At 44.3% G+C, this 14,921-nt stretch overlaps 1 protein-coding gene across 2 annotated transcripts; it reads left to right on the plus strand.

Moving 5' to 3' along the window:
* Nucleotides 1-1,289: 1,289 nt before the first annotated feature.
* Nucleotides 1,290-13,508, plus strand: igsf8 (immunoglobulin superfamily, member 8). Of its 2 annotated transcripts, XM_079265892.1 has the most exons (8): nucleotides 1,295-1,341; nucleotides 1,512-1,664; nucleotides 4,194-4,574; nucleotides 5,561-6,022; nucleotides 8,984-9,162; nucleotides 9,312-9,564; nucleotides 9,907-10,365; nucleotides 11,007-13,508. In XM_079265892.1, exons 2-8 carry the CDS (start codon nucleotides 1,610-1,612, stop codon nucleotides 11,132-11,134), a joined length of 1,917 nt encoding a protein of 638 aa, XP_079122018.1. In that variant the 5' UTR covers nucleotides 1,295-1,341; nucleotides 1,512-1,609; the 3' UTR covers nucleotides 11,135-13,508. The 2 variants fall into 2 exon arrangements, with proteins under 2 accessions (XP_079122017.1, XP_079122018.1); XM_079265891.1 differs by having other exon boundaries at nucleotides 1,290-1,664.
* Nucleotides 13,509-14,921: the final 1,413 nt, after the last annotated feature.

Below are 14,921 nucleotides of genomic sequence, written 5' to 3' on the forward strand. Positions count from 1 at the left end.
GGGGTCACATCTGTCACATTTTTATAAAAACAAATCATGAACATATGTGGTTTTCTGTTCCATAACCTCCTCCTTCTATATCTTTCCTGTATACTGTGTTACCAACACCTAGAACTAATCTCGTTGAGTATTTTACTCTTTCATAGTTGGTGTTAGGCGTCAAAACTCACTGCACCACATAAGGGATTGAACTAACAACCTCATGTCTTCAGACTACTTTTTCTGAGCTGTCTGATCTGGCATACCAAGCCAGTATTTTGTGTCATATTTTGTCATATTCAACCTCTTCATTGTGGGTGGTAGACCTAAAAAAACACTGCAATACTTCAGGATAGAACCAACAAACATAGCTTTGTAGACCACACTGCTATCATCCTGAACTATCTAATCCGACACGCTCCGCTGCTGTTTCGTAGCATATTTGACTTCTTCACTTTGGGTGTTGGACCTTAAAGTTCACTGCACCATTCAAGGATTGAACACACAACCCTTCTGTCTTCAGACGAGCCTTCAATCACTCTGAGCTGCAAGATGTCAGACACTCCACTATTGCTTTGTAGCATATTTGACTTCTTCACTCTGGGTGTTGGACGTTAAAGTCCACTGCACAACACAAGAATCGAACCCACAACGTCAGATCATGACATTTTTATGACACTTTTTATGCCATAGCCATTTATACTATGCCATTTTCATGGCTATCATTTTGAATTACATTTTTTATTACATTTTTAATGGCATACTATCCTCTGACGGTTGATGTAATTTAATGTGGCATATGTTTTTTATGGCAAAGCGCTATTACTCCTTTTTCTTTTTACATTTATTTGGCCGAAGACAATTGTGGGTCATTTTATACTCGCATTATTATGACACCTTTTATGTCATACGATGCTACAACATATTTTATGAAACCCTTCAATGGCATACTATATCTAAGTATGCCATATGTACACATATATATGTAAATATTACCTATATAAACACATATATACATGTATATACTGTGTGTGTGTGTGTTGTTGCTGTGGTGACCCCTTGCGGTCTGAAGTTGCTGTTTCAACACTCTGTTACCATTGGTTCAAAATGTCCCCATCGTTTCTTCACCAATGGCACCAGTCTGACTTCTTCTCTCAGTGCTTTTTTTTTGCATGCATGCTCCTCCCTCCAACCCCTCCTCCTCCTCCACACACACACACACACACACACACACACCAACCCCCTGTGATGCCAACCCCTCCATTGCTGGTCGGCGGCATGTCTGTCTGTCGAGGCGATATAATCTAAACCCAACATGGAGCAGACGATGTGTTGACGGAGAGGCGACGGTGCATGGAAAAGGTAGTCGAACCGCTCACGTTATGAATATCGGTCCGCCGCCTTGCAGTGAGCTGACAGCGCGAACCCCAACGCGCTCTCCTCTGCCCTCCGTGCACATATAAACTGATGCGAGCATTTCTTTCATCGCAAAAAAAAATAATCACGTCTTTTCGTGTCGTTTTTTTTTAAAGACAGCTGACCTCCGCGCGGCGGGATGAAGTATGTGCGACGATAAACGCGCAGAGAGAAATCTGAGTCAACGTAATCCTTCTGAGCATCGGGGGAGAATATGAGGACTGCCATGGCTTCGATGCAAACAACAGTATTCGTACTTCTACACTGGGGTGAGTAACGCCAGCCGTGCGGTCTGCGTTGTAGCTGTTTGCTCTGCACACAATGACTAAAAACCGCCTCGCCATCTGTCACACGGAGTCAGATAGGACAGCCCACCATCAAACCTCTGAGGACCACAGGCTGTGTGATGGAGGTGAAGCTGCTTGTGTCAGGGAAACAGGTGTTTTTGGACAATAAAAGTGGCTGGTGGTGGAAGCCCCACGCAAAGGTACCCACATCACTAGGGCTGTCTAATGGTGTTCACGTCATAGTTGTTTTATGGGAGTGATACCAACCCTCATATTCCAGGTTGTATTGTTTGACTGCAGTCATTGTATGCACAACCCAAACACGCAGAGCAGATAAAGCTGAATGCATTCACATGTCTTCTGTTTTCAACTTTGCACCTCACGTTTAAGATAGTTCTTCGTTGTTTGACAGTTTAGACATAAGTAGAACATATCAGACTGGGTCACAGTTTTTTTTTTATCTCCCTGCACACGGTATTATTAATCGCATAATCTTATCTAATGACCAAGTAGACACGGTTCCTTTTTTTCAGTCCTGTGGTCCAACATGCATCTCTTTGCGTGTTCTTAGTATGAACATGTGGGGCTCCGCTCCTCCGTGTTGCACAGTATCCACTCCAGACAGTGTTGAGCCTTGTCCGGAGCTGTGGTGTCCCCCGGCCCTATCAGTCCAAGCCCAATGTTCATTAGGATTTGATCCGCTTAAGCCTCCCACTCGTCTCCCATGTCATTATGTAGGGGCGTGTTGTTGTCGGGTGGTGACTCGCCTGTGAGAAAGCTCCAGTTGTTTTAAGTCTGACGCATACACAGACAGACACACACACACACACACACACACACACACACACACACACACACACACACACACACACACACACACACACACACACACACACACACACACACACAGTTGGGGAGTGCCAAAACGCACCCATCGAGTATTTCTAGTTGTTCAGGTAGTTTTATCAGTCGTAGGTGATGTTTATTAAAGGGTGCGTGTTACTGGGTCTGACTGAGTGTCGGTTGGTTGACTGTTATGTTGGGATGATCACATCTGATTTGCATATTTTATTTGATGTTTTTTGGGGGAAAAGAGCACTGCTACTTGGTATCAGCCAAAAACCTGAGATTAAGCATCTGAATTGTATTGCTAGTTTTTACTGTATACACAACTTCCATGGCTTGTTATACTCTTAAATTCCATTTTTGTTTAGTTTTATATTTTTTCTTTATCTTTATTCAAATGTTCTTCTTGTTAGCATTTGACTTGTTTGTCAATCGGTTAAAATTACCTGAAAAATCTGTCTTGCTGCAAAAAATGTGTGATTTGAAACTAATTTGTGCATAATAATAATAATAACAATACAAATCGCTTAAAGAGAGCAAGTCTGTAGAGCCAGTCTAAAAACATGCTCCATGATGTCTCAGTTTCCTTCTTTTAAAAGAGGAAATTATGACTTTGCGTAAGTACCCTTATCATGAGAGATATCAATGGCGTGAGAAGTTTCAATGCCTGCGGCTAAAAAAAGTGTTTCAGTATTTAAATAGCTCAGCCTGAGCCTTTAGACTATTTCAGAGGGTTTTGGGGAAGTTGGTGATGAACCAGCCGGACAATATGAATCTGTGAAATATTATGATTCTTGAACCTGGCAGCTTGAAACTCCCGAGGCACTCGCACTGAAAAACATTCATACTCATACAATCCCTCATGTTACCAGGTTTCTATTGAACAGTAAGGACAGCGGGATTGAATAAACTAAATTTTTTCCCTTTCTGTGTGATTGGCAGTTTCAAGATTCACTCCTTCCAAAACAATGCACTCAATGACCATCAGTTGTTGCTGGTTTGAGCACTGAATATTAGCGTTAGCACTTTTTGAATCCCACTTTTCTGGATCACTGTGTTGCAGTGAGAAACACCAGTTTCAGCGAATCTTACGAGCTCCCTGCAGCACTGTGAGAGAACAAACTGCTTTTATTTGTTTTTCAGTGAACTCTTCCCTTTTTCAGGGTTTTTCAATTGCGAGATATAAAAAAATATGTGGTGTGATTTTCTGCGGGGATATGGACCAAACAAAGATGTTTTCTTAAGTCTGTAGAATATGATGTGTGGACCAGGACGATATTTCATTTAAAATGGTATTTTGACACGCATTTCTCCTTTTTAACAAATAATGCGCCTGCTGGGATTTAAAAATTGAAGGAGGCCATTTTGATTAATTGTGCAGTCCTATGAGCTAAGAGACTCTCATAGATGATCGTATTTATTTATGAATGTGTCATTGCCCTGCCCCAGCTGGAGTGTTCTTTTCTCCTCCACTGTTTAACGTATTGATTCCCTGTTAGCCAGTCATCAGCTGATTGATCTGTGAGTCCATGTAGCAAACATGCTGCGAGGCGAAGCTGTGACCCACAGAAGTTCACATTGTTACCGTTTCCAGCCCGTCCTGCCCGTTGGTCACCGTCTTTCACACTCTTTGCTCTCTCTCTCTCTCCCTTTTTCTTTTCACAGGGCTCCAGTGCGCTGTGTGTCGCGACATATTTCTTCCTCCTGGGACCTTGTACCGCGTGGCAGGGTTCCCCCTCTCCTTGCCCTGTACCGTATCAGGATACGATGGCCCACGTACGCAGGACTTTGAGTGGTTCCTGATCAGGGATGACGCCAATGGAAGGCAGATGGGAGTGGTGTCCACCAGGGACAAGGGCTTCCCTTACGCCCCTTTCCAGGCCCGGGTGAAGAGCGGGGAGGTGAGGGTGGAGAGGGACTCGGGGGACAAAGTCCGGCTGGTGATCCAGAGGCTCCGAGCTGACGATCAGGGGAAGTATGAATGCTACACACCCAGCACGGACATCACCTACCAGGGGAGCTACAGCGCCAAAGTGCCTGTCAAAGGTAAGAGATGAAGAACATGGGAGTTCTATGGCACAGAGGAATAATTTCCATCATACTTGTTAGTAAAATCAATTTATTTTTGGTTTTGGTCCTTTCATGGGATTTGTTCAATATAAGGAAAATGGAGAATATCCCTGGAGAGGGGCCTGTCTGAGAACACAAACATAGAACATGATGGAAGTAATCAGGGATCAATGACACAGAAGAGATCAGAGGGATGAAGTAAAACTGATAGGACATTAAGATATTACTTGTAATCATCAGAAAATATGAAAACAGGGGCAATAAACAAGTCCATGAAATGAATAAGGAAAAAAGATGAATAAAACATAACCCTGATGATTGCAATAATATGATCTGAAACATAGCAACATAGCATCTTCCTGTTTTGTTCTGTCAGCGACTAGTTCTAGTCGGTACCAAAACAATTATTGTGTATCACCAACTTCTGCTGCAAAATGTCAAACGGTACCCGGTGCTAGTCCCGACACGATGGCTGTCACAGTTCAGCACCTCTGCTCAACATCAGCCAGATGAATGAGGTTTATTCATCATACTCTGTGTTTAACTTGGTGCTCGATGACATTCCTCCTGTCTAAGCTCTTGTTTACACTTGCCATCTGGAGTTTTTCTTTCCATCTGCTCAAGCTATCCACTATATTTTGGCAATATTCGACCATTCACATGGTTACTAATCCTGTTTCTATTCTTTGTGTACCACTACGTTTATGTTTGTAGGATGCTGGGTGTTTGTTAGGCAGCTTAAGAGTTGTATCTTCATCATAGCTGGCTAATCTAGCTTTGGCAAAGCTTAAGCCCCAAAGCTAAGGTTGGTAAACGGCTCGCAGTCACTGTCAGTAACCCCATTTCATGACTTGCTTTAGTGTTCCAACCATAGAAACGGCAATAGAAATGAGATTTGGTCCCTGTTTTCCCCTCCCACCTGGCTGCTGTTGATGTCTGTCTGTCTCTTTATACACCTACAGTGATCCCTGACACGCTCCAGATCAGTTTTACCCGCTCACTCACCGGCCAGCCCGTGCCAGAGGGGGCCGAATTAACGCTGACATGCTCAGCCGGCATCCAATCGGAGCAGCTCACCCATCTGTCCATCACGTTCGGGAAGCGCGTTGCTGGAGAGGGTTTGGATAGCGGAGCGGGAGGGGAGGTCAGCACCGCCAGAGAGATTATCTCTGTCGACAAGCTGCTGGGGGTCGTCCCCGGACAGTTGTACAAGAAGCGGTACGATGACGGAGAGATCACGCTGGAGAAGAGGAACGGGGAGGCGGGACTGGACGTGTACGTGATGAAGATGAGAGCGGTGCAGCCACAAGACACCGGCACGTATTTCTGCGAGGCCTCCCAGTGGATCCGGGACCCTGATCGATCGTGGCAGAAGATAGCACAAAGGACGCTGGATATTGGCAACTTGACCGTTCAGCAACTAGGTCAGTGTAACTGGGGCAACTGTGCCAGTGTTTGTGCTGACATTTGCTAAAAACATTGACAGCTTGGGGCGAGTGCCATTGGTCATCCTGCAACTGGCATGTTGCACAGAGATATTTAGTTTGCAGTTAATTGTTCAAACAACAGACATTTGATGACGTTAGTAAGACAATCTTTATAAAACACTGAGAAAAGAACATCGTTGGCCAAATAAACCGGAGACGATGAAAGCAGAACAGCTGAAGTTGGGTTCCTGCCGGTCACTTCTTCTTTCCCAGTGGCGTCGGTCGGCCTGGACTTGTGTTGCTGTTGAGTACATTGGACTCTTTCCAGGTTTCAGGCTGAAGCTCTGGATGTTTGTGTTACTTCCAGCTTAACTGAATATCTAGCTTGCTGGCTGGCGAACTGAGCGGTTTACTGACAGGACAGATAGGGGAGCTGATTAAACATGTAACTGGATACACATCTGTAGTCCGCTTGTTGGCTGAAGGACTACTATCCTAATAACTATAATATAAGGCTACAAAAAGCAGCAAATTCTCTCATTCGAGAACCTTGAAACTAGGGCTGGGCGATAAATCGATTTAATCGATTAATTCGAATGTGTGCTTTAAGGCGATGTGTTTTATTGAAAATCGAGAAAATCGCCCCCACCCCTCCCCCCCGTTGGGTTCCCGTAGTAGAGTGCGCGCGCATTGTTTACAAACTAAAACAATGGCGGCCAGCAGCTTCACTGCTGGCCGCCGCCGCCGCCACCTCACAACAACAACCCAGCATTTTGGAGACATTCACCAACTGTACTCCGCATGAGAAGAAGAGTGCCCGGTGGAAAGCCATCACGGATGCAGTCGCGATGTATATCGCAAAAGATATGGTGCCCATATACACCGTGGAAAAGCCGGGGTTTATTCACCGTCTCAAAGCTTTGGACCCCAGGTACGTGCTACCAAGCCGTAAACATTTTTCTGACGTTGCCTTGCCTCGGCTGTACAATAGTACACGCCAAAGGATCTCTGCGGAGCTGGAGGGGATGTCATTCTACTCCGCAACAACTGACCTGTGGTCCAGCAGGTTGACCCAGACACCGATCCACTTGACTGGTGGAAGCGTCACCAACTTAACTTTCCAAGGCTAAGTACTTTAGCAAAGAAATACCTCTCTGTGCCAGCTACAAGTGCCCCCTCTGAGAGGCTTTTCAGTGTGTGGGGGGGGCATTGTTACATGCCACCGTGCATGCCTGAAGCCAGAGGTAGTAGACAGGCTTGTCTTCCTGGCAAAAAATATTTAGAAAAAACATGCACTACTGTTTAATACTGTTGGTTATGTTGTGAATGCACTTGATTTTGTTTACATGCACTTATTTACTGTGCAAAATATGTTATGTTGATGTTAGATCAGATGTTGCACTTTTGAAAATGTGAATGTTAAAGGGTCATATACATTTTATTTCATGCTGTGTTTGTATCAGTGTATTCAGTTAGAAAAGCTTACTGTAAAAAGTTACATTTGCACAGTTGTTTACAATGGAAGGCTACTATTTAATGCCATTTAATGTTATGTTTAATTTAATTTTATATTTAAATGATTCAGGCAAACAAAAGAGTGACCAAATACTTTTTGTATACTACAGGCACCTTTCTACAATGTTCAGGTTTTGTTTGCACTTTATTTTTATCAACCTACTTGGGAAAATCATCACAAAATAAAAGAAAAAATTGTTTTCAACAGCTTCTGTCATCTGCAAAAAATTTTGGGGGAAAAAAATCGATTTAAATCGTGAATCGGATTTTTTGTAAAAAAATCGGAGATTTTTTTTTTAGGCCATATCGCCCAGCCCTACTTGAAACTATCAATATTCTACTTACTGTGTGTCAGCTGGCAAACTGTCTGACTGTTGAACTTGATGCTCAGCTCTCGCTGATTATCCCGCTGGATCTGAGGGGTCGATAGCTGGCTGGCAGAGCAGCAGAATAGCTGCCTCGCTGCTTGGCTCAATTGGAATTCTAAAGAGCTGGTGTAGGTCTGAAGGATTAAGCGATCTGTCCTCCCACCGTGGCTTCTTGGAGCCCACAAAGAGGACGACAGTCTCTCTCTGTCAGACTGATGCGTCCATTAGTGTCAGAACAGCTCTGTCCTTCTTCAAACTGCTTTAACATCTTAGAGAGGGACGTTAACATACGGTTACATAGAGGATATAGTCCTGATATGTTTGCTTCTATGAAAGTGCTTTTTAAGTTTAATATTGAATTATTCAAACCACATTTTCATAAATGTTCTTTCAGTTAACTTGTGTTGCTGATGAGTCTCAGTACTTAGTAACTACTAATTGGAGCTTAAAGTAATTTAGGTCAAATTCTTTTCTCTTCAGCAACACAAGTGGAGCTGAAGCATTTAATCTCATCAGTGCGTGCATTGTTTCTCTGATGAGCACCATATAGCTCTGTATTTTCTGGCCCCTGTCGTCTGATGAATACAACAGTCTGATGCGTCTCCTTTTGTTTGTATAATGTCTCTATTATTGAGCAGATCTGTGTTGAGGCTTCGCTCACACAATGGACCAGTGTTGATGTCTTCCATTTATACCCGGTTATATCAGTACTTCCAACATGAAACTTCTTCAATTCGTGAAACAAAGTTGCACTTCTCATTCGTGCTGCACCTTCTACTGTAGAGCGTTAAATGTGTCTCAGAAAACAACACAGTCATTTCGCCAACATGCTCAAGTTTCTTCCATTGAGCAACAATAGAAAAAGGGCAAAGTGGTTATCCATTTGATCCTGGCCATTAAATATGTAATGTACAAGAGCGGCCACTCTAGCTTCCCCACAGAAACCCACAGTATATCGCTTCCTGTGAAAAGTTTCACTGTCACAGCCTGAGTGCTTGTTTGAGGCCCTCTTCCACCGAGGAGGATTTCCTGTGCTTTCATGATTACTAATCCCTCCACCTCTTCCATTCCCCAGCGGAGTCTCTGAGTATAACGTCCTCGCCCAAGGGGGAGGTGACCCTGCAGGTGGGCTCCCCTCTCATCCTGACCTGTGAGGTGTTGGGGCTGCCGTCTGAGGTAAACGCGGGCCTGCTGGTTCAGTGGATGAAGAGGGGATCGGTACGCAGCGACGTAGCCTGGAGCGGTGGAGTCGAGGTACCGATGCTCATTCTGCTGACTCATTTGTATTATTGTTTATTGCTCAGTGTGTGCGATTGTATACAGTAGAACACGTTGCCGTGTTTGTTTTGCACCTGCACAGCGTTACTGAGGCATACTGAGACATTGTATTTGACGTTGTTAAGGTGGAGGTGGCCCGGATGAGCCCAGACGGCGTTGTGAGCTGGGGGGACAACCTCAGCCGAGCTAGCGGGGGCTCTATGGAGAAAGTGGCCGAGGGGAGGTACTCTCTGAAGCTGTTCTCGGCCCAGCCCTTAGACTCGGGGGTGTACCGGTGTGTGGTGAGCGTGTACGCTGGAAGAGCAAACCCCGGCGAGTCTACTCCTGCAACACTCACCCAGAGGTCTGAGGGAGTCACCGTCAACCTCAAGAGCAAAGGTGAGAGCTGCTACTCGCCTCCCCAGTGACACGCAGGCTTCATCTATATCAGTGATTCCTATTTCTTTCCACCGCTGGTTACGTTCTCTGCTCGAGGACCTCTGCATTTGTTTGGTGTAAGAGATTATTTGAAAGTTTGGAACATCAGGGATATGCAATAAGTCAGTGTAGCATTCTGATGCTTTATGGTAAACTGCCAACTGGAATCTGTGGTTTGTTTCTCTTCCTATTCTTCAGAAACTCAATGCTCGCTGAACTTTCAGTTTTGTCGAAGTGACAGTCACGTATGTTCAGTTCACCCTCCTATAAACTATTCTTTCAATTTACCACTTCCCTCCACAGATGTGCTCGTTGCCGCTGTGGCTGCGCTCCCTCGAGGCCCCCTTTTAAAAAGAGGCAGCACCATCACCCTGATCTGCAACGCCACCGTGACGACCACAGGCCCCGCCCAGGCACAGGTGCAGTGGCTGCGGTGGCCAATCCCTGAACGAGTTGTCAAGAAGGTACCGAGGCCAGCATCTGACGTTGCTCTACCAGACCCCCCTGTGGTGCAAAAACCCAGACTGGTAGCTGCCCTCAAGTACGACGGTGTCGCGGAGATCTACGCCAACGGGAGCGAGGTTAGCGTCGACCGCCTGTCAGCCGGCAGCTACAGACTGAGGGTCCACGCAGCAACAATGGAGGATCAGGGCATGTATGCATGTCATGCCCAGGCGTGGGGTCAGGACCAGCATGGAGGCTGGTACAACACGGGGGCCAAAGCCGAGTCAAATGCAGTGAATGTTTACCTGTATGCCAAAGGTACGAGTCTCCCGGGATTTGTTTTTATGTTATAACCAAAGTGATCTTGGATACGTGTAACGGATTACAAGCAGATGCAGTTTATTAACTATTTTTGAAGGGGTTTTGCTGAGATCATAGCTCCAATTTACACTCCAACACGCATACATTCACATCTGGAAGCTGCCCAGTACAACTCGGGTTTGATCTGTCAGCTACTGAGCAGCTCCACTGGAGTACTGCAGGGTCTTCACCCTCCTTATCCAGATCTATCCTGGTGGTCCCAGGATTGAACTGGTGTACTTAAATATGTTATATAATGTTTGTCAGAAGCACGACGTGATCATCTCTACAGATTCAGTCATCCAGCACAAGATGACTGAATCGCGAGAGATCGCTGAGCTTTACTTTGTCCAGCAGGACAGTCCATTTATCTGCTTTTCACCAATATGTGTGCTGCCTGAAAGTATTCTATGAAAAGTCTTAATCCGTATTGTTTTGAACCAAACAAATCACTGTTATTCCCAAAGGAGACTATTTTTTTCTTGGTAATACAAAAGTAGATTTTCCCCATCTGAAAATGGATTATAATACGATTTTAAATATTCTATTTTCTTCTACGAATGTATTTCACGTCACTGCATCCTTCTATTATCTTTCAGCCGCTGACCTCATCCTCATCCCTTTGGTTATCGGAGTCTCCTCTGCCTTGTTTGTGGGCATCGTCATCATCGCAACGGTAACCTGCTGCTTCATGAAGCGACTCGCCAGGCAGCGCGCTCAAAAATAGATGTCCGCAGTCTCCGCCTGTCTGAAATCTGAATATTCGAAGAGGCACGAAAGAGGTGATGCACTGAAAATAATGGAAGAAATGGCAGTGGTTTCTCTGCCAATATTCTGTTTTATATTCTCTTGTATTTTTATATCCAAACCTTCTCTGAGCATATTTTAGTGATTTCACACCTGTAGGCGTAATAATCTAGGTTTTTGAAGCCACCATCCAGCGGTAGAAAGACTTTTTTTATGTTGGCTTCATCCACCTTTTTGAGCTTTCCTTTGTCCAAGCTTAGCATGGTTTCAAATGGAGAAGGGTAGAAGTACACAAGATTCGCAAGACTTTTGTGACCAGGTCAAAAGTACATACGGTACTTCAGATTTTGAGTCTCTCAGATGTGAGGAACTGCGTTGGATGCTGTAAAATGTGTATATTTTCTCCAGAAAAGCAAAGCAAACGGCCCCCTCAGAAGTCCTGAGTGTTACAGTATGAAGCTACCAAACGGTTCTCAGCCTGTCATGGCTCTATTTTCACACACATTCTGTGTTTTCACGTCGATAATGTTCCAATTGTTCCTTCCCTCTTAAACTGCATGTATTTTTCTTTTCTTTTTCAAAAAAAAACAACATCTAAATGTCTGTGAATGGTTAAGCCTCGAGCACCGCCACTGACAGGCACATGAATGCTGACGGGAGCAGTTCAGCCTCCAGAAAGTTAATATGCGCATGGACCTTCCACCGCCTGCAGCCCAGCAGCACTCTGCATGTAAACACAGTCTCTGTCTGTTACTTAATAAGGAAGGCGCTGGCTGGGGGGGGCTTTCTGATGCCACAACCAATTGAGTATCAATTCTAAACACGAGCATTCTTCGCCTGTGACACTTCATGCTGAAGTGAGTTTTCTATACGGACTTGTATAGATTTGACAAAGAGAAATGGAAGAGAGAGCCATTATGCACTGAGCTAAAATATGTAAATAGTGTATGGAGTTTAGCTGTTTTATTGTTCTTAATGCGAGTCAGACTATGCTGTCTTTGACAGAGCACCAGTATTTAACATTCTGCAGCAGTCTGCTCTTGTGAAGCACTTGGACACATACGGGACTGGGACCAAAGCCCCTCGGTATCCTTCTTTGACTTGATTTTCTTCCAGCTGAAAAGTCACTTCTTTGTTCTACTTGAGTGAATACTTGAGTGTTTTTCTTTCCCTTTTTTTGTGAGCAATTAATGGTTCCTTTTCTCTTGTGACTGAGACGGATAAAACAGTACAGCGAGAAATAGTCCTATTTGTGAAACTGACAACCAGAAAAACACGCACCGATTAGGCAGCTTGTCCCCGAGGTTAAGATCTCCTGAGCAGCACAGTCATGTGACCTGATAGTTTAGTGGAGTCTTGCTATCGTCGTCATCACGGGGTTTAGGCCACACATCTATGCAGCCAACTCATTATGACTATAGCCCCCGCTGCTAGCCCACAGTAAATCTGTGTGTCTGCGCACTTATGAGTGAAATCCATCCTCCTCTTCCTGTCCAAAGTAACACTTAAGAAGAGTTTGGTCATGGGGGCGAGCCCCCGCTGTCTGACCACTTACAGTTCGAGACATGTTTGAGGAAAGTAAAATGTGTTGTTAACCAACTTGTGGGCAGTTCATTTTTCCTGCTTCTTTAAATTTGTTTGCACCGAGCTGTACTTTGCTGTCTCAGTCAGTCTTTACGGCCCGTTTGTCTCCCAGGGGGTTTTCTATGTGAGAGTCCCTCTAAGTCTGCCTGTCCTCCTGAACCTGTGCGCCGTACACCCCCGATTTATAAATGTCGTTCACCAACATTAGGGAATAAAATCACAGCTCTGCTTGCTCCCTGAGCCACTTTGTTCCAGATCAACTACTCAAAGCTGATTTGTTCCCCACACATAGTTGCACACATACACGGACAGAATGCACGTGTGCACACACAGCGCAGCAGCAGCAGCAGTCCTGGCTGGTATTTCAGATGAAAGTGAGTGAGTATCTGCGTGTTCATCTTTAATCCCCGTTTATGGCTGCAGTTTATGGCCTGCTGCCCTTCCCCCCCTCTCTCGCTCTCACTCACTCACTCACTCACAGAGTCAATTTGGCTCGCCTTTCGATTCATTTCAATCTCTGTTCCCTGAGAAATACAGCCGGCTGTAAAAAGTGTAGCACATAGCGTGCAACATGCCCAAAGCTGCTGTCTAAGTTTGGTTTGAGGATATATTCAACCCTTTCGTGAAGGTGTGATGTTTTGATTGGACTGTTTACTCATGCTTTAAAAACCACTGTTCCTGAACGCATCTTGCTGCCATTGAAATATACACATGCTGGTTATTGCAAAGTTTCTTATGGTGCTTTGGCGAACCTGCCAGTTATATAACCAATAAACCACTCTGGATTTATAAAACATGTCTTTGCTTTTATTTATTCCTTTATTTTCGACTGCATATTCTGCATGAAAGGACATAATACAATCTGTCTGTTTGTGCGCTAGTTCAACATACTTTCCATCCATTCAGGAGGAAAAATACAAAACATATCTTGTGGTTGCAGCAGTTTCCATGTTGGGACCAGCCAAGCAGAGGTTTACATTTCAGCTCAAGTTAACCCTCAGCACTTTGTGTTGCAGTTTTAGAGGTAATTGGGCAGAACATTTGTCTTATATTGTTCCAGAATAACATGTGCTCATGCAATCCAAATAACAGTACAATTATTTAATTTAGTTTAATTACTTAATATTTAACAAAAAGAAGAAGAAAAAAAAGCATCTCCAGGACTGCTCTCTGTAGAATGGGAAAGAAGAAGCTGTAAAAGCCTGATGGTTAAACATTTACATGCTCAATATCTCATAACAGCTTTCATTTAATGTATTTATTGGGTAATGTATCCATCTACCATGTCATTTAGAGTGCATCACAGCCGCAGACTCAAACAAGTGAAAATGCCTTCCTCTCTACCATCAGTATACGGACGAAACACTTTTGACTATGTTCCTGGATGATTCAATTCCATTCACAAAGCTCAATTAACGCCGCAATAATAAATACGTTCATTTTAACAATGTTAAGTGTAAAGTGAGAGGCATGACTCTGTGGCAAATCCAGAGATAATTATCACCTGACTGCAGTTTCTCTTTAGCTCTGCAGTGTTTTAGCGTCTTACAGCTCATTGTTTGTGTTTTACTGTCCGTAAATGAACAGCTGTTTACAGCAAAGAAGCAGTTCGGAGCTTCCTGCAACAGAGTTGTCAACTAGCTGGTGATAACAATGGGGCTAGATATTTCAGAGCAGCGCTAAAAGATGAGTGAATAGTTGGTTTGTCAGATTTTATATGTTGATTTTTCATTGTTGACTTCTCACCCCCTTAAGTGGCCAAATTCTGCCCAAATAATGGACATTAAGGGGCATTTTTATTTCTGCTCTCTGAGCTGACATGGTATTACAGTACGTCAGTTTACAGAGCATTACATCACAAATGCAAACACGACCAATGGTAATCCTCTTCTTCCTGTATGACTTCAGAGGGACGTGGCAGGCAGACAGACAGGCTTTGTGGCGGACTGATAAGACGCTGCACTGCCTGTGGTTGGTTGGTTGGTTGGTTGGTTGGTTAACGTACCTGCTCTCCCAACCAATCCCTGCCATCTGAATGTCGTCCGAGGCAGGATTAAACATGCAACACACGCTGCAGGCACAGTGGCAGAGCCTGTTCAAAGTTGTCACTGATGTCACCTGTCTTCTGTGAAACGTTTTCTACAATCATGTCCAGATTTATTGTAAATATAGCAGGAACAAAA

The sequence above is a fragment of the Melanostigma gelatinosum genome (assembly GCF_949748355.1).
Source record: "Melanostigma gelatinosum genome assembly, chromosome: 3".
In the NCBI taxonomy this organism is placed as follows: domain Eukaryota; kingdom Metazoa; phylum Chordata; class Actinopteri; order Perciformes; family Zoarcidae; genus Melanostigma; species Melanostigma gelatinosum.

Excerpts from the sequence above, each read along its gene's own strand:
- igsf8 (XM_079265891.1), top strand. The coding sequence starts at position 1,610 with ATGAGGACTGCCATGGCTTCGATGCAAACAACAGTATTCGTACTTCTA. Across the intron at positions 4,575-5,560 it reads CGCCAAAGTGCCTGTCAAAG|TGATCCCTGACACGCTCCAG; the intron begins GTAAGAGATGAA and ends ATACACCTACAG. Across the intron at positions 6,023-8,983 it reads CTTGACCGTTCAGCAACTAG|CGGAGTCTCTGAGTATAACG; the intron begins GTCAGTGTAACT and ends TCCATTCCCCAG.